A 23,549-nucleotide genomic window follows, 5' to 3' on the forward strand; every position below is an offset into this window, starting at 1 on the left:
ATATGTGCAATCCATTTGTGTTAGTTTATTTTGGTTTCTTATGTCAATGGCCGAACCTTCAGGATTGAGATCCATACTGTTTCCTTTTATTTTTATTTTTATGTATACTGTATTGGTTATAAATAAAATATAAAAAAAAAAAAAAAAAAAAAAATTGCTGCTGTAATGTCCAATAACATTAATTAGTCTCCATTTAGATAGTTGCAGTATTTCCCCCACAAGTTTACCTTATTCCTAAACTTAGTTTATTCAGTAACACCAAGTGTGGACAAGTATATAAAGAAAATTAGGTATTGTAAAGAGTATATTTGACCATTTTTCAGTACATAGGTGTTAAGTTTACAGAACGCCACGCAGGACGCTCCTCCAACAGCTAATTTGCTACGTTTAAAACTGTAAGCTGCAAGTACGTTATTTAAAGATGCAAATCACCTAGAAACACTAGCAGATATAAAAACAATTCCAGTGAAAATGTGATAATAGCATACAATACCGACAAGCTGATAAATAAGACATGTGCAACAGTTAGGTATCTTTATTCACATGTCTTACTTATCAACATCTCGAGGAATATAACCTGTGATAAAGAACAGAACAGAGGAAATACAATAAATTGTGGGAAGATTTCTTAACATTTTGTAGTTCACATGTTTAAGGAGAAAGATGGTCACGTATTAAGCACGTACATAGTTAATATTTCCAGCGCAAGTGAAAATGGAAGTGGTGGAATTTGAAAAAAAGAAATCCTTTTGCTATTCTCTAGTTATGTCTGGTATGTAATGTGAGAACATTGATAATGAGAAAAATCACGAAAGCGCTTGGAAGCTCACTTTTTTCCACTGGTTATTTTGCATGTTAAGAAATGTCTGGAGAATTTTCAGCTGGTAAGGGGAGAACATGTTTTAAATTCATTTTAAAGAATTAAGACATCCAGTTTAGAGCACTCTTAAGAAAATCAATATGGCTACACCTCTCTTTATCCCAGTGTTGCTTTCACGAGTCTCAGTTTCCCCGTATACATTAAAACAATTTTATTATTAAATAAAATTAATTTGAGCACTAAACCCGTATGGATAATTCAGCGCTGCTCATCATTACTGTCTTGAAAAGAATGTTAATCCTTTGATTCATTTTCCATCATGAAGTGCATAGTGGGGCTCACAACTGCTTAGTCCCACTTGGACAACGTCGGTCAAAAATTTGTATCAACAGTGACGAGTGGTCAGGCTTGTAACTGGTTTATACTGAGGATGATAGCTTTGTAACTCTGGTTTATACTGAGGATGATAGCTTTGTAACTCTGGTTTATACTAAGGATAATAGCTTTGTAACTCTGGTTTATACTGAGGATGAGTTTTGTAACTCTGGTTTATACTGAGGGTGAGAGTTTTGTAACTCTGGTTTATACTGAGGATGATAGCTTTGTAACTCTGGTTTATACTGAGGATGATAGCTTTGTAACTCTGGTTTATACTGAGGATGAGAGCTTTGTAACTCTGGTTTATACTGAGGATGATAGCTTTGTAACTCTGGTTTATACTAAGGATGATAGCTTTGTAACTCTGGTTTATACTGAGGATGATAGCTTTGTAACTCTGGTTTATACTGAGGATGAGAGTTTTGTAACTCTCGTTTATACTAAGGATGATAGCTTTGTAACTCTGGTTTATACTAAGGATGATAGCTTTGTAACTCTGGTTTATACTGAGGATGATAGCTTTGTAACTCTGGTTTATACAGAGGATGATAGCTTTGTAACTCTGGTTTATACTGAGGATGATAGCTTTGTAACTCTGGTTTATACAGAGGATGATAGCTTTGTAACTCTGGTTTATACTGAGGATGATAGCTTTGTAACTCTGGTTTATACAGAGGATGATAGCTTTGTAACTCTGGTTTATACTGAGGATGATAGCTTTGTAACTCTGGTTTATACTGAGGATGATAGCTTTGTAACTCTGGTTTATACTGAGGATGATAGCTTTGTAACTCTGGTTTATACAGAGGATGATAGCTTTGTAACTCTGGTTTATACTGAGGATGATAGCTTTGTAACTCTGGTTTATACAGAGGATGATAGCTTTGTAACTCTGGTTTATACTGAGGATGATAGCTTTGTAACTCTGGTTTATACAGAGGATGATAGCTTTGTAACTCTGGTTTATACTGAGGATGATAGCTTTGTAACTCTGGTTTATACTGAGGATGATAGCTTTGTAACTCTGGTTTATACTGAGGATGATAGCTTTGTAACTCTGGTTTATACTGAGGATGATAGCTTTGTAACTCTGGTTTATACTGAGGATGATAGCTTTGTAACTCTGGTTTATACTGAGGATGATAGCTTTGTAACTCTGGTTTATACTAAGGATGATAGCTTTGTAACTCTGGTTTATACTGAGGATGATAGCTTTGTAACTCTGGTTTATACTGAGGATGATAGCTTTGTAACTCTGGTTTATACTGAGGATGATAGCTTTGTAACTCTGGTTTATACTGAGGATGATAGCTTTGTAACTCTGGTTTATACTGAGGATGATAGCTTTGTAACTCTGGTTTATACTGAGGATGATAGCTTTGTAACTCTGGTTTATACTGAGGATGATAGCTTTGTAACTCTGGTTTATACTGAGGATGATAGCTTTGTAACTCTGGTTTATACTGAGGATGATAGCTTTGTAACTCTGGGCTCACCATGGAGATTAAGAGCCTAGTAACCTTGAATTCACATTTATGATTCAAGATTTGTAAGTCTTGATATACTGTATATTGAAAATTATAACATTGTAATTCTACATTTATTTTAAAGATTAGTAGTTTATTATTGGATATATGATAAATATATAACTGGTTTTACGTTAAAGATTAGAGCTTGGTAACTGAGCTTACGTTGAAGATTAGAGCTTGGTAACATGATTTATGATTATATATATATATATATATATATATATATATATATATATATATATATATATATATATATATATATATATATATATATATAATATGTGTGTCGTGCCTAATAGGCAAAATTGGTCAATTAGCAAGAACTCATTTAAAATTAAATCCTTTCTAAAATTTTCTCTTATACATTTAAAGATATTTTTTTTTAATTTATGTTAATGTAAAAATTAATAATTTTGTACAAAAAAAATAAAAAAACTTACCTAACCTTATTATAACAAGCATAATTTATTTTAGCCTAATCCAACTAAATATATTTTAGATAGCTTTACAATAATTGAATAATAAACAAACACAACTAAATATATTTTTTTAGTTAGGTTCAGAATGATTTTTGCGAAATTATTACACACATAAATTTTCGCTTGCCTTATTCGGCAAGAAGAGCGTTGCTATTTAAACCAAAATCGCAAGTTTTACCTATTCGGCACGCAGCATCCTAAACATTTTCTGACTAGGCTAATGGTTTCCGCCACATTATGAGGAAATAATTGAACCGTCTTGTAATTTTCACTCCCTCGTCTTGAATACCCATTGCCTCAAGCATCCTGTAGGAAAAAATAATTATATCAGTTTCATTATGCTAGGTTGACCTGCAGAATATCTAGGCCTTTTTTTTTTGCATGTTGGAGTGACTAATATTTAAAATGTGACAGCTCTCTCAAAATTAATACGTCTTCCCCCCCCCCCTCCCAGATAAAACCGAAGACATTTGGAAGTGTTCCTTAAAATGCGAGAAAACAAAAAATATAGCCCATAATAATAATGATGATAATAATAATAATAGTAATTGTGAATAATAATGATAATAATAATAATAGTAATTGTGAATAATAATGATAATAATAATAATAGTAATTGTGGAAAATATTTTTGAATTTTCTAAAACCATAGTGCATTAGCATGTAATTCCATGAACTGCATGGTTGCTGGTTAAAATTAATTTGTGAATTAAAAATGGAACCAGCAAACACGTAGCGTCGGCGGGGAAAGGGGGCGCCATATTGGAATTTTTTATTTATTTATTATTAATTTGGACATGATACATAGTTGTACAAAGAAATACAGTAGTTGAGTGTACATGCCAAAAGCCCCTTGTATGCAGAGCATTATGGGCAGGCTTAAAATTAACTTAATATTAACTAAGCAATGATATATTCAGTGGTAAAAATTACAGTAAACAAATTACAGCATGAAGCACAATTGAGTATTTCAGAGGCAGGTCATATGGTCATTTGATGAGTTACTGTGCATTCAAGATAATGGAGTATTCTGTTTGGTAATGTAATTACGCTGAGGTCAGTGGTCAGTACGCTGAGGTCAGTGGTCAGTACGCTGAGGTCAGTGGTTACCTGCGGTCATACCTGTCCTAAGCTCTGGGAGTTAGCATGGGGTGTTACCAAGCACCATGGCTTGTTGTATTGTTTTAGAATCTCAGGTTAAAGTGTTGAAGGAGGTTCTACTTCTTCAGGAGGAAAATAGGAGGCTGAAACTTCACCTAGGTGAGTTTGGGAGTGTGAGAAGGATTTAGCTGGTAAGGAGGAAATGGTTACCAGCAGTGATAGTGGCAGCCGCTTTAAGTGGCAAGTGGTTCACAGTTCAGGAAGAAGGAAGATAAGGAGGATTAACAGAGAAGATGTGAAGGTAGGAAATCGATTCTCTGTTCTCCAGGACGAGTGTACTTCAGTGGTTAGTGAGGTTGAAGGTACCATTGATCCCCCTGCTAATCAAGGTCAGAATATTTTAATAGTAGGAGATTCGCAGGTAAGATATATGGACCGTGCTTTTTGTAACAGAGACAGAAAGGTCATACAGAGGGTGTGCCTTCCAGGATCTGGTGTTGGTGACATAGTCAGCAGGTTGGATAATATTATGTCAGGTAATGGGAACAAGCCCATTATCTGTCTTAGTGCTGGGGGTAATGACATTGGGAGACAGGAGCTGCTGGATAAGTACAGGTCAGCCATAGAAGTAATGTCTAAGGGAGGGATCCCAGTCATATGTAACATCTTGCCTAAAAAGGGAATGGGCAATGGATGTCTAAGGCAACTGGCATAAATTGCTGGCTAGACAGGTACTGCAAGGAACTTGCAATCCCATTCATTGATAACTGGGACCTATTCTTTGGCAAAAGTGATATGTATGCAAAAGATGGGGTTCACCTCTCTGGGGATGGAGTGGTTGCATTAGCCAATTCGATTGAGAGGGTAACTGATGATTGTCTAGGAATTTAAACTGATAGATTATAGAGGTATGGGTGTTTGTGGGAAACAATCAGGCTGCAGTATTAGGGTTAAAAACAGCAGTTATTACCGGGATACTTCAGGGATATGTTTAAAAGACAATATTCAGAATAAAGTTGCTAGTAATGGCAAATCAATTGATCAACAAAGAGAGATAGCAGAGGGCAATGAGTGACTAGCTCCCTTAAGGTTTACTATACAAATAGTAGAAGTCTAAGAAATAAGATAGATGAGCTAAGATTACTTGCAAGTGTAGGTAATATAGATAATATTGGTATAACAGAGACCTGGTTCAACCTGAAAGATAGAGAAATGCCTTCTGAATGCAACATACAGAGTTATAAACTGTTTCACACTGATAGTGTCAACAGGAAGGGTGGTGAAGTGGCAATGTATGTCAGAGAAAATTTAAATTGTTGTCTTAGACATGATATAAGATTAGAAACGTCGAACACAGAATCTGTTTGGCTACAGTTTCCCAAGGGTCGTGACAAATTAATTCTGGGTGTGATTTATAGGCCCCCAAACCTTGATAGGGAGTGCAGCAAGCTGTTAAGGGAGGAAATTCATAAGGCATCTAGATATGAAAATGTTGTGATAATGGAAGATTTTAACTTTAGACAAATTGATTGGAACGATATGACAGGAAATCTTGAGTCTAGTGACATTCTTGATACGGTTCAGGATTGCTTTTTAGAACAGGTTGTGACGGAACCAACTAGAGGAAACAATCTGCTTGACTTGGTTCTTGCCGGCAGTCACTAATTAATAATCTTGAGGTTAATGATGAGCTTGGGGAAAGTGATCACAAATCACTTAGTTTCAATATATCATGGAATTACCCAGATAACTGCAATCAAATCTCTGTCCCAGATTTTCGCTTGGCCGACTTCATGGGGCTGAAAAATTACCTGGGTGGGCTAAATTGGGATGTCCTGACTATGGGTCAGGTAGGTGATCTTGGTTGCCAGTATGACGTTTTTCAGAGCATAGTTCTAGCTGCCCAGACAACTTTTGTTCCGAGTAGGAAAATTAGATCTAACAAAAATTATCCCAAATGGATAAACAATAGATTGAAACATTTCATTGGTCAAAATAGAGTCATATATAGGCATATCAAAAGAGGGGATGGGCAGTTAAGAAATCAATACATTCAATTAAAGAGAGAAATAAAGAAAGGAATAAGAAAAGCAAAAAGGGATTATGAGGCTAAGGTCGCAAGGGATTCAAAGACTAACCCAAAAGGGTTCTTTCAGGTATACAGAAGTAAGATTAGGGACAAGATTGGCCCACTTAAGAGTAACTCTGGTCAGATCACTGACAGTGATAAGGATATGTGTGAAATTCTCAACACCTACTTCCTCTCAGTTTTCCCCCAGGAAAATACTAGCGATATTCCTGAAATAATAGATTATGTTGAACAGGACGATAATAAACTAAGCACGATTACAGTAACTAGTGACATGGTCCTCAAACAAACTAAAACCTAACAAATCCGCAGGCCCTGATGAACTGTTTGCAAGGGTGTTAAAGGAATGTAAAGAGGAACTTAGCATACCTTTGGCTAATCTTTTTAACATATCACTACAAACTGGCATAGTGCCTGATAAGTGGAAAATGGCAAATGTAATACCTATTTACACGGTAGGTGACAGGTCCTTGGCTTCGAACTATAGACCAATAAGCCTTACCTCCATAGTGGGAAATTTTATGGAATCAATAACTGCCGAAGCAATTCGTAGCCCTCTTGATAGGCACAGATTGATTAATGAATCTCAACACGGTTTTACAAAGGGGCGTTCCTGTCTTACGAATTTATTAACATTTTTCACTAAGGTGTTTAAGGAGGTAGATCATGGTAATGAATATGATATTGTGTATATGGACTTCAGTAAGGCTTTCGATAGAGTTCCACATCAGAGGCTATTGAGGAAACTTAAGGCACACAGAATAGGAGGAGAAATTTTTCCCTGGGTAGAGGCATGGCTGACAAATAGGCAGCAGAGAGTTTGCACAAATGGGGAGAAATCAGAATGGGGGCACGTCACAAGCGGTGTTCCTCAAGGGTCAGTGTTGGGCCCATTATTGTTCACAATTTACATAAACGACATAGATGAGGGAATAAATAGCGACATAAGCAAATTTGCTGATGACACCAAAATAGGCCGTCCAATTCATTCTAATGAGGACACTACAGAACTCCAGGATGATTTGAATAGACTGATGCAATGGTTGGAGAAGTGGCAGATGCAGTTTAATATAGACATATGCAAAGTTCTAAATGTTGGACAGGAAAATAACCATGCGACATATAAACTAAATAATGTAGATCTTAATACTACTGATTGCGAAAAGGATTTAGGAGTTCTGGTTAGCAGTAATCTAAAACCAAGACAACAGTGCATTAATGTTTGCAATAAAGCTAACATAATTCTTGGCTTCATATCTAGAAGAATAAATAATAGAAGTCCTCAGGTTGTTCTTCAACTCTATATATCCTTGGTTAGGCCTCATTTAGACTATGCTGCTCAGTTCTGGTCACCGTATTACAGAATGGATATAAATGCTCTGGAAAACGTACAGAGGAGGATGACAAAGATGATCCCATGTATCAGAAATCTTCCCTATGAGGATAGACTGAGGTCCCTGAATCTGCACTCTCTCGAAAGGCGTAGAATTAGGGGGATATGATCGAGGTGTATAAATGGAAAACGGGAATAAATAAAGGGGATGTAAATAGCGTGCTGAAAATTTCCAGCCAAGACAGGACTCGCAGCAATGGTTTCAAGTTGGAAAAATTCAGATTCAGGAAGGATATAGGAAAGCACTGGTTTGGTAATAGAGTTGTGGATGAGTGGAACAAACTCCCGAGTACAGTTATTGAGGCTAAAACGTTGTGTAGTTTTAAAAACAGGTTAGATAAATACATGAGTGGGCGTGGGTGGGTGTGAGTTGGACCTGACTAGCTTGTGCTGCTGGGTCTGGTGCCGTGCTCCTTCCCTGAGTGGAGGTGACCAGAATGGGTGGGTCATTGGGCTAATCCAGGGGGATGGGGGACATGGACCTGCTCCGCATGGGTCAGTAGGCCTGTTGCAGTGTTCCTTCTTTCTTAAAAAAACATAGTTTGATAGGGTTACAGGTTATACATTTATGAGATACAGTTATTCAGTATTTATTTAGTTGTGGGTGAGTAAGTGGTTTGTAAGAAGAGTCTTGAATTGGTAAACAGACAGCATTTCTTTTATATTTATAGGTAATGAATTCCAGATTTTTGGGCCTTTATGTGCACTGAGTTTTTACATAGTGTGAGATGGACACGAGGAACATCAAAAAGTGATCTGTGCCTTGTGTTATGGTCATGTGCTCTATTGAGGTTGGTAAGGGGACGTTTGAGGGGAGGGTTTATGTCAGAGTTGAGTGTTCTATGTATGTAGTAGGTACAATAATAAGTATGGATGTTTTGTATGGTGAGTAGGTTTAGAGTTTTGAATATTGGTGGAGTGTGCTGCCTGTAGTGGGAATATGTTATTCTGACTGCAGCCTTTTGTTGGGTAATTAATGGTCTGAGATAGTTTATTTTTGTTGAGCCCCATGCACAAATTCCATAGGTGAGATAGGGGTAAATGAGCGAGTGATATAGGGCCAGGAAGGTTGACTGTGGAACATAGTACTGTATCTTTGATAGTATGCCTACGGTCTTGGAGATTTTCTTGGAAATTTGTTGTACATGTTTTTGAAATTTGAGTCTATTATCAAGGTGGATTCCTAAGAATTTTCCCCCTGTTAGCTTTGTGATAGGTAATCCGTTTATCATTATGTTAAGAGGGACATCTGTAGTTCTGTTTCCAAACTGAATGAAGCAGGTTTTGTCAATATTGAGAGTAAGTTTGTTAATCATTTTCCAGGTAGATATTTTCTGTAATTCGGTATTTACAGTATTGGCTAGTATGACTGGGCTTGGGTGAGAGAAGACGTATGTAGTGTCATCTGCAAATAGTGTGGGTTTGAGTAGTTGCGATGCATTTGGTAGGTCATTTATGTAAATGAGAAAGAGAAGAGGGCCAAGGACACTTCCCTGTGGGACACCAACTGTAACTGGCTGTGTGGAAGAGTTTGCTCCATTTGTGTACACATACTGGCTTCTGTTGCTGAGGTATGACTTTAGGTAGTTGAGGGAGTGCCCTTTTATACCATAGTGTGACAATTTTATATGGAGCAAATCATGGTCAACTGTATCAAAGGCTTTACATAAATAAATGAAGATCCCCAATGGGACTTCTTTTTTCTCGAGTGCAGTGTATATTTGTTCTAGCATGTGTATAATAGCATCATTCGTATTTTTATTAGGTCTGAACCCAAACTGACAGGGGTTGAGTATGTTGTGGAAGATGAGGTAGGAATAGATTAGCTTATGAATAAATTTTTCAAAGATTTAGAGAGGGTGTAAGTTGGATATTGGCCTATAGTTATTCAAGTCTGTTTGATCTCCTCCTTTATGTATCGGGGTGACCCTTGCTATTTTGAGAACTGTATGGAAGGTAGTGGATTCGATGGTTTTGTTAAAGAGTGTTGCAATGATTGATGACAGTACTTGTTTAGCTTTTTTGTATATAAAGGGTGGTAAGGTATTTAAATCTCTTGTCTTGTTTTTTAGTGCAGTGATAATAAGTGAGACTTCTGTTGGGTTAGTCGGAGCTAGGAACAGTGTGTCCGGGTAGTTGCCAGTGAGGTAGTCATTGGGTGGGGTATCTGAGCTTGGGATTTTATCGGCAAGGTTTTTTCCTATGATGGAGAAGAAAACATTCAGTCTGTTTGCTGTTTCAGTTGGTGTGAGTTGGGGTTCATCTGGTTTTGTTAGATTGATTGTTCTGTTTCCTGATATCTTTTTTGTTCCTAGAATTTCAAATAGGGTTTTCCAGGTCTTTTTTATATCACCTTTTAAGTTGGATAACCTGTTCTTATAATACAATTTTTTTTTGCCCTTATCAGGCTGGTTAGGACTGATGAGTAACGTTTTGTTTGGTCTCTGGTTATGTGACCCATTCTGTACTATTTTTCATATAGGTGCTTTGTATTTATGGATTTGAGGATGCTGGGTGTTAGCCAGGGACTGTTCAGTCTCTTGGCTGTGATCTGTTTAGTTTTTTAGGGCAGTGCTTGTTATAGAGGGATTGGATCGTTTTTAGAAAATTAAAACATTCATCAATATCTGTGTAGATTTCTAGCTCAGTTTGCCAGTCGATGTTTGTCTTTGCTGTTGTGAAGGTATTAATGGCTGCCTCATTGTGAAGTCTGAAAGTTAGTTACTTTAGTAGTGTCTTGGGGTAATTTACCTAGATTGGTTATGAGAAAGGTAGGGTAGTGGTCTGTGGTATTATCTGTGATTATGCCTGATTTTAAAGGGGATATGGTGTTGGTCCAGATGTGGTCTAATAGGGAAACACTAGTCTCAGAGATTCTTGTAGGTTTTGTTACTGTTGGTAGCAACAAGCAGTTACTCATAGTGTTTGTGAATTCAGTAACGTGTGGGTCCTGGTCTTGCAGGAGATTTATATTGAAGTCACCTGAGAGTAGTAAGTGATCTTTATTCATGTGCGCATCAGTTATCATACTTCCTAGGTTGTCACTAAAACGGCTGTTTCACTGTGGTACTGTGTAGATGTTTATCACTGTGAGAGGTTTTTGTAGGTATTTGGATTTGAATTTAGCTATTATATATTCCCCATGTTCATCCCTTGTGCAAGTATTGATACATTTCAGTTGGTTTGAGTAGTATGTAGCTGTGCCACCCCCTTGCTGGTCTGGCCTACAGTTGTGTATGGCTGTGTAACCAGGAATGGCATAGACATCTGTAGTATCAGGCTTTAGCCAGGTTTCGGTGAGAGTAATGATGGACATACTGGCTTGCACAGAATTTAGTAATGCTGTGAGGTCATCGAAAGGTTTACTTAAAGATCTGACACTGTAGTTAAAGACAGTTATGTTGTTGTTGGCTCTGAGAAGTGCCTTTGATTGTTCTGCAGTGTAGTAATTACAGTTGCTGTTTGATTCATTTAAGTCATTCAATAAGAGGTTGGTATCAGGATCAATGTTTGTAATCATAAGATTTATAGTGAATCTACAATTAGACTTAAGTATGAGACAAAGTAAATATTCTAAAGCTAAAAAAATAACACCTGAATTATTTTAACAAATGTAAATATATGAACTAAGGTAGCTCTTTAAAGCTAAAATAAAGGAGACAATATAAAAGGGACTAAAATAAGTAGTGGTGAACAAACAAAGTGGTAATCAAATAAAGGAGCTAGGGAATATAATAGTAAAATAATCTGAAAATAGCACCTTGATTATTTTAACAATTGTGAATATATGATCTAAGGTAGCTATTAAACTAGTTAGTTAATAAACACAACCAGAATTACTGGTTGTGTTTATTAAATTTGAAGTTAATATAGGTCCAGAGTAACTTGTGGGATTGTATGAGGTAGTGGGTATCGAAGGAAGACATTCTCCTGGTGACCTAAGGTGTCTCAAAATATTCCTACATGCCTCAGAGTTGTAGCAATTGGTAATAGTTATTTTTGTTGTTTTCATTAAATTACTGATATGAATATAATGAGGTTCAAGCAGGTAATTAATTCCCAGAGTTGCCCATTGTTCTCCGGTTCTCACGGGTGGTCACATTCACCTATAATCAGTCCTGTATAAAAATTTGGTCCACTGAAAGGTCAACTTGTGAGACATTTTAAAAGTTAACTATATATTCTTGATCTCTAGTCTCATGCATGAGGTCCACCAGCACTATGGAAGCGAAATGCACAACATGTTAGTGATTTTCTTTTGTACCTAACAATATTTTATTATACGCTACAGTACCTGTATATTACAGAAAAAATAAATTTATTATTATTATTAACACGTCGGTCGTCTCCCACAGAGGCAGGGTGACCCAAAGAGGAAAGAAACACTTTCACCATCATTCACACATAATCAATCTTTGCAGAGGTGCCCGTATACGACAGTTTAGATGTCACTCCAAACAGTCAATATCCCAAACCCCTCGTTTAATGTGCAGACATTGTACTTCCCACTATTTCATTATTATGCTGAAGCATCACTTCAACATAATTCAAGGGAAAACATCGGGCTATTCTTAAATAGTTGTTCTGAAAAAAAAATAGTAGGGCAATCGGGTGGATTTGGTTAACATTTATGCAAGACACATGAGGTAACTGGAAAAAATATCGAGATGTTTCTCTCACTGCCTCTGTGTGTTTTCTTACATAGTGTTAAACCACCAATATATGCTTCTATCTCACATGAAAGATACAAGTAATTGCTGATGTTACATCAAACTATAATTATTATAATGTAACCGACTACTGGGAATAGCCTCGGTAACACTGGAGTATTTTCAGGCACCCTGAAAAAAATTAAATTACGAATCACCATCAAAAGTTTCTCCTTACTTTTGTTTGACCTTGGAGAGGAACCGTGATGCTGCCTCTTCACCCTCAATTTTTCTTAATTTAATGAAGGAAGACCAGGAGGAGAACTCCTTCAAGATGGTTTCCAGCGTCACATCTGTCTCAATAGAGAATTTGTTTTCCCTGGAGCTGTAAAAGATTATATAAAATATTATACGAAAATCAAACAGTATAACATGACAAGATTAATGACATTTTTTTTTTATATTTTATTGAAAAACTCTGGTACACAAACAGGACACATATAGACAAAGTAACACAAAATAAAAAATAAAACAGAGACACAAGTCCATACAGATCCACACTTAAAACGTGTCAATCACACACAAACTCACAACTACCTAGAAAGGTAGTTCAAAGCATTACATTGGAAAAAAAGAAAAACTTTTATAGAATATATATTGAACTTCTGAAAAGTCCCACCAAATACAAAACAAAAAAAAACTGTTAAATAAACTACATAACCATATGCTTAGGAAAAAAAATTAGGAAAACAATCGATACAAAAATGAAAATCTCAAATCAAGGAACGTAAAACATATACACAAATAACAAAGATAAGTGATAAAATTAAAGTCTTTTCTTTCCAAGTAAAGAAATCCTATGAAAACCCTGTAGAACATTGTTCCTACATTCAGTAATATATGTTTCAGAAAAGTACATAAACAGTATATAAAAGACACAGACACTGCAACAAACATCCACCTCTCCCCCTCCCAAATACAACCCAGACACACACATTCTTACCCCACCTCATCTTTCAGGTTACATATCTAGGGGCCATACCTGCATGTCAAGACAATATACATTAAGTTACACCATACCACAATCATTAACATATTTACTTACAAGGTAATCTTTTAGCTCAATGTGGGACTAAAAGAAACCTTTACATTATATAGAGGAACATCCTCATAGGTCACAACCAAAACAATACAAAAGTGCAATGCCAAACCCGGTTGAGAGTAAAACTCTTGCAATCTCACTCCCCCCAAAAGCACTCCCCCGTGAATGAAAACTCATCCCCATCAGGCATACACCACGCATACTCCATAAGTCAATTCCCCTGGGAGACTAGCCCGTTTCTACCCCTGAACTACAGTCGCCACAAATCCCCCAATGTAAAAACTTCGTAGCCTTCCGTAAAATCTCGCTCCCACCTACCTCTGTATATTTCTTTATTACGACACTTAGTTTTATAAAAAGTTGCTGCTAACGCCCCTAGTCTTTCCCGAACCGTCCTTTCCCGTAACGTCCATGATATGTAAACAAAATCAACAATTATGTAAGCCATCGCCTGTTGAACCCTGTCCTCCACCCCACCCAGATCCAAACTTAAAGCCCCTAGAACTGATAATCCACTCCCCCCCACTCCCCCCAACCATTCCCTCACGACACCTAAACGGTCACAAAAATAAACAACATGGAAAGCAGGCTCTTCCTCCTCACAATATGAACACACGCCACTCTCTCATATTCGTCTGTTGTTTAATACCGCCGCTGATGGTAGAAAGTCATGTAAGAATCGGAACATCACTTCTCTTACACGTGGCCGTAAGTGCAAACCCTTCAACCGCCGCCAAATGCTGTCCCACGCATACATGGGGTAAGCTCCCTCCACAGGGACCGTTATTTGAGACCAAACCCTCCTTTCTACTGACACCACCCTCATTTTCGATGTTGCACTGGCTTGCAAAAAAATCTGCAAAATTGCCTCACAGTCACGGAGATCCTTCCCTCTCCACTACCTCTGAATATTTTCCCGCATTTTACACAGCCCCCTTCCCCCTTCCCCCTTCCCCCTTCCCCATACTCTTGCCTGAACACATGCTTGACATAAACTCCCTTTAATCTATATCCCAGTGGAATTAACCCCAGCCCGCCCTTGGGTACTGGAAGTGTTACTACCTCCCTCCTTAACCACACCCCAAACCCCATATATACTTAAAAACTCTACCCAAAAGCCTCCTTACATCGCCTGACACCAATGGGTACACTGCAGCAACGTGCCAAATTTTGCTGTATAAAAGCGCATTCACCGCAATGACCTGCTGATGTAAAGACAGGTGAGGCGTCCTCAGCCCATTCAAACGTCCCAGCACCTTATTCACAACACACTTTGAATTTTCCTCTCTCGCAAACACCTCATTTGCCATATACACAATCCCACAAATCTTAAGTCTATCCACCTCTCTCCACCTTTCCCCTACACACATCTCGTCCCCCTCTCCCCACCCACCCAAAACTAGTAGTTTAGACTTATCCACATTCACCTTCATACCTGTCACTGCCCCGAATACATCTATGATTCTCCCCAATCCTCTTAAACTTTCCGTCCCTCTCACTAGAACCGTTGTGTCATCGACATATCCAATAATGCCCGGTTGGCCACTGTTTCCATTCTCCCACCTGCCCACACGGACGCATCTTTCCACCGCCCTATAAAAAGGGTTCTGCAAACAAGCAAACAGGATTTGAGACAGAGGGCACCCCTGTCTCAAACCCCGAGCCAACCTTACACGCATTCCCAACCTCCCTTTGACTTGCACACACATACCAGCATCCCTATATAACAACCGCGCCCATTGCACAATTTCCTCTCCAAAACCCTGCCATCTCATAAAGCGCCACAACGCCTGACGCTCCACACTATCATAAGCCGCCTCCCAATCAATCGCTAACACTCCCCCCCTCTGCCTACTCCCTATAAAACGTCTTATGACCCCATGTCCTTCATACATTGAATGCCCTGGCACCCTATATTGGCCTTTAACAATTACTGTATTAATTACCCTTTTTAAGCAATTACCTAAAATTTTTGCAAATAATTTATAGTCCCCACACATGAGGGATATCATACGATAATCCTTAATTGTTGTCTAACACCTTTCGGTACAAATACTACTACCACCGTCGCCTGAGACGCCCCTAATTCCCCCCAGGTCTTCATAGTATTAAATAAGGTAACTAAAAAATCTTTCAATACATCCCAATGTTGCACATAAAAATCACTAGGCAACCCGTCAATTCCAGGAGCCTTGCCACGATTCATACTCATTAAACCCTCCCACACCTCCACGGTGATGGCCCCACCCATCAACTCCTTGTCACTCTCAGTAAGCACACACTCTACACTTTCCCCCATCTCACATAAAGCCTCCTCACTTATACCTGCCCTGTCCATGTATTCAGCAACCCAAGCATCCACATATCCAACCATCCCCTCAGTTGACACCAATTCTTGTCACTCTGTATATCCCGCCATTGCAGCATGCACACGCAACCCAACCATTTCCATTGCGATACGCCGTCTCTTCTGTCCACGCAGGACACATGCCGACGGTCTATCACCCCATAAAACCTCTTCTAAATCACCCGTAACCCACACCGTGTCAAACCTCTCGTTATGTAAGTCCCTGAGTCTATACTTCAAACTTGCGATAAGTTCCACCAGGTATCCTCCACTCCCATCCCTTTGATAGCATTCCTGTAATTGCCATTCAATATACCTAATAAGCCCATAAGCCATTTGACTTTCTCGACGCCCCATATGAACATAAAAGTCCCGAATCCTCGACTTTGCAAACGTGTCCCACCACCCCAACACATCACCATTCTCCCTCTCACCCTCCCACAAATCCTCCCAGAACCTCGCAAATAAGACCCTCCCCTCATCATCACACAAGAGTCGTACATTTAATTTCCAATAACCCCTATACCTATGTGGTAAACCCTCCCAATCCAAAATCACCATGATGCCCCTATGATTTGAAAATCCTACATTCATAACCCTGACACTTTTTACCACCACTGGACCAGTAATGTAGATTCTATCCAGTCGAGCTGCGTATCCCTGTCATACAAATGTGTGTTCAACATTCCATGTCGTACTCCCTGCCACATCTACCAACCCCACTCCTTTTAATAGTTCGCCCAACATTCCTGAATAAAACCCCGTCCCTCTTGGTTCCACATTCCTACGCCGAATTACACAATTCCAGTCCCCGTCCACCACTGCAACTGCGGGCAATAAACATAAATGATAAACCAGTACATCCCGAACAAAATCATTTTTAACCCCTCTATCCCTCTCCGCAGGACCATAAACACACATAAAAGATACTCTTACCCTTCCCCACCACCCATCCACGTGAACTATCCTCCCCTCCCCTCCCTCTTCCCAATGGTGAACAGTAAACGGGCTAGTCTCCATTATCAAAATTGCGGCACCCCCTTTCAAACGTGGTGAATGGCCTGCATAGACAGCAAATCCCTCAACCACCAACACACATCCAGGTTTATAATTATGTTCTTGTACGAACACCACGTCTATTCCACACCGTACCACAAATTTCTGAAACCAATCATGCTTCCTTTCATTCCTTAAACCATTAACATTTATAGTGAGGCTCTTGAAACTGTAATTGGGGGTTTTCCCTTATGCATTGCAGAGCCTCTATCCTCTTTTCTCCGAACATACCCAAGGCCCTCAGCCGGTCCTTTAAGGCCTCCCTTAACAGGACCTTAACCCCTGGGTCCACCAAGGCTCCGCTCATCGACCTTGGTCCAAGCCTTCTTCTCCATGCGTTGGGCCGGTGTAAACACTGTCCTCTTCACTATCTCCTGAAAACCTGCATCATGCACCTCCACTTCAACAGTTTCATGCTGCAAGGCGTCGTCCAAGCTGGGTCCAGACACATCCTCCATCCTTTGCAAGGTGAGCAGATCAGACTCCAAAGCACCTGCAAGGCCCTCAACCTCGACTTCTCCCGGGGAACCCAGCAAGTCATGGATCATCGAGTCTATGGCACTCCTCACATCTCCTTCGTCCTCAGGTGGCACCCTACTCACGGTCGCCTGTGTTGCCCCTGAAGTTTCCTGCTCACCCGGCAGCATTGCACATCCCTCATCCCGTGACAACGCTTCATCAACCTCTACACTCCACGCCTTGTGTCCTGATGTTCTCATCGCAGATGCCTCCACAGGTGCCCCTTGGCTCCCTGATGAGTCCTGGTGAGGTTCCAGCTCCTGTGTGTCCCGTTGACGAGGACAGCTCACTGCAATATGGCCACAGGCACCACACAATCTACATGTCTATTGTTGCCCTGCGTATGTGACAAGGACTTGCGTCCTGAACTCCTCCAAATGCACATACGAAGGTATAGGGTGTCGTAGAGTCATCTTTAGCGAGAAATTACCCTCAGGCATTCCCGTGTACGATCCGTCCTTCCATGTACCCATCGTCGCCAGGTGAACAGTTCCATATTTCTCAAATACTGCATGTAGATCCACCTCATCTGCTTCAAACGGCACATTCCTTATTTTCACCCATGTGAAAAAACAAGAAACATCATGTAGTCTCACCATTACTGCTGGATTCACCATCATGTTGACATCTTGAAAACGGGTGACAATGTCCTCGTAAACACTGGCATTACGGAATTTTACAAAGATTCTGCAGGCCCCATTCAGTGCTACTCCATATAGCTCTTCAGTTGCTACACCATAGGTGTCCCTGATGATAGCCGGCAACAGTAGCTGTTCCGAATGGGGAAAAACAGCCCAACGAACGACTTCAATGCCAATAGTATTCACCCGTCGACGTCTGTGTGTCGCCATGTTGTGAAAACCAAAGTTACACAAACTGACGGTAGGGGCAGTTACTGCGCACGTCCGCTCACACCAAAGGTCAAGCGACGTCTGATTCATGACATGTAGTTTACTGCCCAGTGGCCTGGTGGCAAAAGCTCTCGCTTCACACGGCGAGTGTCCGGGTTCGATTCCCGGCGAAGGGGTGGAAACATCAGATGTGTTTCCTTACACCGGTTGTCTATGCTCCCTCATCAGTAATAATGGGTTCCTGTGCGTTAGTCGACTGGTGTGGGTCGCATCCTGGGACAAAACTGACCTAATTTGCCCGAAATGCTGTGCATAACAAGCGGCTTTCTATACAGTAATATGTCATTGGTGTCAGCTAGGCCTGTGTACCTTGTGCATGTACTTGTAGTAAATAATGATTAAATTATTATTTCTAACTGACAACAGCTACCCTACGATGTCCCGTAGGTCGGTGGGTTGCGCACTCAGCTCACACACTGAAGTCCGTGGTTCGATCCCCGGTACGGGTAGAAACATTTGGTCAAGTTTCCTTAAGACACCTGCTATCCATGTTCACCTAGCAGTAAGTAGGTATCTGGGTGTTAGCCGACTGGTGTGGGTCGCATCCTGGGGACAAAAATTAACCTAAGTTATCCGAAATACTCTGCATAACCAGAGGCTTTCTATATAGTAGTATGTCATTGATGTCAGGGAGGTCTGTGTATTATATTATATGTGTATCTAGCAAGTCCCTGCAATATATCTAGTAAAATTATCTCAAATATATTCAAGTGGTTCTTAAACGAGGTACTCGTTTTTGTGCTGATAACTTCCAAGGACAGGCTTCTCCAGTGTTATATATATCCTCTATTAAAAAAAAATAAAATAAACAGCCTAGCTTCAATTCCAATTTTAACAACGTTTTTCTGGACGCATGTAGAAACTGTAATCTAAATTATGATTTTGGTTTTGCTTATTAAAAACAAAAGTCTGCAATTCTGGATTAAAATGTATGCACTGGAAGCTGCTGGAAAATTTAAATATAGCAGTCTAAAATGTAAATAATGTGAGATGACTTCAAATATGCCTTAATATTTATCCTGATATTTTAGGGATATAGTTATTATAGTATAATATTTCAAATTTAACAGAGAAGATTTTGAGATAGTCTATTTATTTTATTACATAATATGATACAAAAGATTTAAGAGATACATTGTTGATATAAAGATTGTATAGTAGTCATTAACATTAACATCTGTAATTTAAAATAATCACTAAACACAGGTTGTGAGGGGAAGAGACTGTTTAGTTTCATATGCTGGTATTTTCTGTTACTTTAACTTGTGTAATTAAATGGGCACATACAGAATTTATCTAATTTATCTAAAAGAGGAAAACAAACTTATATTTATTCAGGCATAATATTATCTATCAATGCGTTTATATATGTTATTAACTTTGTGTCATTATTTGGAGAAGTATTCAATCCGTAGTGGCAATCAGATGTGATTCAAAGAAAAGGAGGGCAGCTCAAATTCTCTGGATCAAGAGCCCTTCACCTGTATTAAGACATTACTCTTGAAGGGATATGTTTATTAATTCAATATATGTTGCAATTCGCAAATTACCCGCTCTTAGGAGAGGTAGAGTAATGACGACCTTACAGTCCAAACTGTACCATTAACAAGTCACAGTGAAGCCAGAAGGGAAGAAGGCAAGAAAATCTATGAGAGTAGGCGGAGGAGAGAGAGGTACTGGCAGTCAAGATGGCGGCAGTGGTGGCGGTGGTGGCAGTGGCGGCGGTGGCGGTGGTGGCGACGGTGGCGGCGGTGGCGATGGCGGCGGTGGTTATAGAAGCAGTAGTAGTAAGGCAGCAGTGGTAGAAGTAGAAATAAGGGAGAGAAATAGTATAAGTGAAAAACTAGAAAAAAATATGGCAGATAGTAGAGTGGTAAAGAAGAAATGGTAATAATAGTGATGGTGGTAGTGCATTGCAACAAAAGCACAGAGGAGCACTGCAGGAGAGCTACTGGCCTACGGGATAACACAAAAAAGCCTGCGAGTCAAAACCCCATATACAGAACTCCAAACTTCATTGAAGCATTCAGTCACATCCGGCTTCGTTGTGAGGGAAAAGTTCAACAGAGGGGAGTAGCGAGTTTGTATATGGTGACGATAGTTTGACTGCCAGTTCGCTTGTTAAGGTAGGGTCAGTGTCTAGCTCCCGCTATCTCCCCACCCTTTTTCTCCACCTGGGAAGGTGACGTGTGGGGCTCCAACCAGATGGATAATCACTTGACTCACAGCTCCCAACACAACTGTAAGTAAAAGCCTCTGCTCCTATTCTAGTGGATATATTGGTTAAAAGCTTCACTTTTAACCAATTCTAAAACATAGTTCATTCTGCCTTGATTTCCAGGTTTTGCTTTTAAATCCTCACCATCATCATCATGGAGAATGATTTCTTAAGTAGTGTATAACTTTTGTCTCTTTCTAGCTTGGAATGTCAGCTTGGGTCATCTGGCAACCAAAGAAACAGTGTTGGAGACGAACTTCACATGAGTTCTGGGACGTCACTTTTTATCTACATACCCGAGTGTGGCTAACCCTAGGCAACTACCCCTCATCTTTGCAGTGGTGAAAGACCTGCGTTCCTATCATCTTGACGGATTATTCAAGGCTAGAGACTGTGACGAACTAGTCCTTGGGTTGTCACTCAACAACTGTGACCCCCGCCCCCCCCCCACATCAGCAACGGCCACAATTTCTACAAAGCGCTGTGTCAACATCAACCAGACATAATACCGTTGAATTCAAATATCACTTTTTTCATTTCATTCTTCATTTTTCTTTCAAGTAGGATAAAAGTTCATATTTAAAAGTTTTATATTTTCAATTCTAACGATAAAGTGTTTATATTTGTAGGTTATTGTTCTTTTTTCTATTCATTAATTTTCCTGAGGAGGAGCCAGCCTTGGTAAGATCAACTTAAGATCTTACAGGGCTGAGTAAGCCTTCACATTCGTAAAATGCTAAGTCTTGACTCGGAGTCCCTTTACACTAATGTCCCTCTTAATGATCTCAATTTTCTTAAAGTGAAGGCCAACGAAGGGCTACTTCATCTCCTAAGAACATAAGAAAGGAGGAACACTGCAGCAGACCTGTTGGCCCATACTAGGCAGGTCCTTTACAATTCATCCCACTAACAAAACATTTGCCCTATACCTATTGATGTCTTTGTTGATCTTCGCCGTTGTGTGGACTCGAATGCTTTTTCCTTTCTAGGTAAATATGTATTCTCGAACCTTTGTTGTGGCTACTGGCTCTCCTCTATCCCCTATTGTTGCTGACCTTTATATGGAGTATTTCAAAATTGCTTTGCTTCCTAGTACACTGGGTTAAGTCTTTCTAGCTTCGCTATGCAGATATCTTTGCTCGTTGACCAGATGACTAATATCTTCCGCCTTCCATAAAGTTCTAAGCTGAATCTAATGCTTCCCTACCTTCAAGTGCACGTCCATCGATCGGCGACAGGTTTTTTTTCTCTTTTATCGGAAGCCAATGTACAATGGTATATACATTCAGTACTTTTCATACCATTTGCTAATAAGTGTCATTGTTTTTTCTCTCTCCATGCCCTTCACATCTGTGGCTTTAATTTCTCCACTAAGAAATTTTCACTCTAAAAATCTAATCCTGAGACAGATGAAGCATTCAGTTCAAGATTTTTTTTTTTTCGCACTGTCGCCCAGCACAGGATTTTTAAAATAAAACTGGATACATAAGAACATAAGAAAGGAGGAACACTGCAGCAGGCCTGTTGGCCCATACTAGGCAGGTCCTTCACCATCCATCCCACTAACAAAATATTTGCCCAACTCAGTTTTCAATTCTACCCAAGCAATAGGTTTTGATAATTCTATTAACTCACGTGCAAGTCCCTCTCAAATCCAACCCCTCACTCGTGTATTTATCAAACCTAAATTTGAAACTACCCTCAATAACCCTACTAGGCAGACTGTTCCACTAATCAACTACTCCATTTCCAAACCAATACTTTCCTACATCCTTTTTAAATCTAAACTTGTTTAATTTTATGTGAGTGTAGGGTAGGTGGGGGTGAAATTGCCCAATAAGCAGACATTACCAGAGACCAAACCTCAAATCTTACCTGATCACTTGTACTTCAGATGAAAATGCTGGGAGACTTGTATACTCGGTAAATAAGTACTTATGGTTCTCCGTAAAGTACTTGTACAACTCTCTTCCCAGCTGTCAAATACAAGTTTTTTTGATTACATAGTGATTTGAACAAGGCAAAAATATTAATTACCAGGTAGTAATGTTTTCAGTGTATGTGATGTTTATTGCACCGAGCCTGCGGCTGCGGTCGCGGCTTATAAAAAAATTTTTTTTTTTTTTTTTTTTTTTTTTTTTTTTTTTTTGTAAAAGCAGTGTAAATTCAATAAAAATGGTGTAAAATACCGATAAGTTGATAAATAAGACACATGTACAACACTTGGGTATCTTTATTGCAAGTGCTGTACATGTATCTTTATTTCAAGTGTTGCACACTAAACCCGTAAATTCTTTGTTGCAACAAATTCGAGAGAAATATGAAAAAAAAAAAATCAATGGCCAGTGAATTTTTTTCCATATTTCTCTCTATGTACCTTTATCGTATTTCACTACTTAATTCTACCACATTCTCTTCCAGCTGTATGACCAACAATATATAGACAATATTAATACTGGAAGAATTACCGACAATATTTTAAATCCTTGAATTTTTGGTTTAAAGAGAATGATTGCTGGTTAGAGCTTTTAAAGTGGAAAAAAAAAAAACATACACCGGCCGGGATTAAACCCGCGGTCAGAGTGTCTTTTAAAGTGCTTGGTATAGAAGTATTCATATTTTTTCAGTCCCGGTATAACTTTGCTGTTGGTAGCAGTCTTGCTAGGTAGGGAGATACTGGTGTTATGCTTCTACTTCTTACTTGTCTTACGGACTGAGGGGTGACTGAGGCCTGGTACTCAAGCTGATCATTAAGACACATGTGCAACATCTAACTCAAATCCTTTATTCCTGGTTCTTACTTGATTCGATATTCTCAGCGCTGTATTTATATCTTTTTTGTTTATGCCCATCATCCATATGTATTTCCTCTCGCTCTACGACGTGATATTTCCTCTCGTTCTACGTGATATTTCCTCTCATTCTACATCAACATGAGGAACAGACGCATGCTATCCT

General features: G+C 39.3%; 2 protein-coding genes across 2 annotated transcripts in view; both read right to left on the bottom strand.

Annotated features, from left to right (window-relative positions):
- Positions 1-286: 286 nt before the first annotated feature.
- LOC138854329 (adhesive plaque matrix protein-like) lies at positions 287-2,698 on the bottom strand. The gene is made up of 2 exons (XM_070096785.1): positions 2,420-2,698; positions 287-2,344 (listed from the first exon to the last, which is right to left on the bottom strand). The coding sequence occupies exons 1-2, from the start codon at positions 2,695-2,697 to the stop codon at positions 1,672-1,674; spliced, it is 951 nt and encodes a 316-aa protein (XP_069952886.1). The 5' UTR covers position 2,698; the 3' UTR covers positions 287-1,671.
- An 86-nt stretch (positions 2,699-2,784) lies between these two features.
- LOC138854326 (uncharacterized) overlaps positions 2,785-23,549 on the bottom strand; it is a 45,725-nt gene continuing 24,960 nt past the window's right edge. The window contains exons 5-7 of the mRNA XM_070096769.1: positions 22,467-22,567; positions 12,677-12,823; positions 2,785-3,512 (exon numbers count right to left, since the gene is read on the bottom strand). Of these exons, the coding sequence (XP_069952870.1) occupies positions 3,419-3,512; positions 12,677-12,823; positions 22,467-22,567 (342 nt within the window). The 3' untranslated portion in view covers positions 2,785-3,418. The remainder of the gene's footprint in view (positions 3,513-12,676; positions 12,824-22,466; positions 22,568-23,549) is intronic.

This window comes from Cherax quadricarinatus, chromosome 55, assembly GCF_038502225.1.
Source record: "Cherax quadricarinatus isolate ZL_2023a chromosome 55, ASM3850222v1, whole genome shotgun sequence".
Lineage (NCBI taxonomy): Eukaryota > Metazoa > Arthropoda > Malacostraca > Decapoda > Parastacidae > Cherax > Cherax quadricarinatus.

Coding starts and splice junctions, on each gene's coding strand:
- LOC138854329 (XM_070096785.1), bottom strand. CDS start 2,697: ATGGTGAGCCCAGAGTTACAAAGCTATCATCCTCAGTATAAACCAGAG. Junction 2,345..2,419: donor CATCCTCAGTATAAACCAGA/GTTACAAAGCTA, acceptor AGAGTTACAAAG/CTATCATCCTCAGTATAAAC.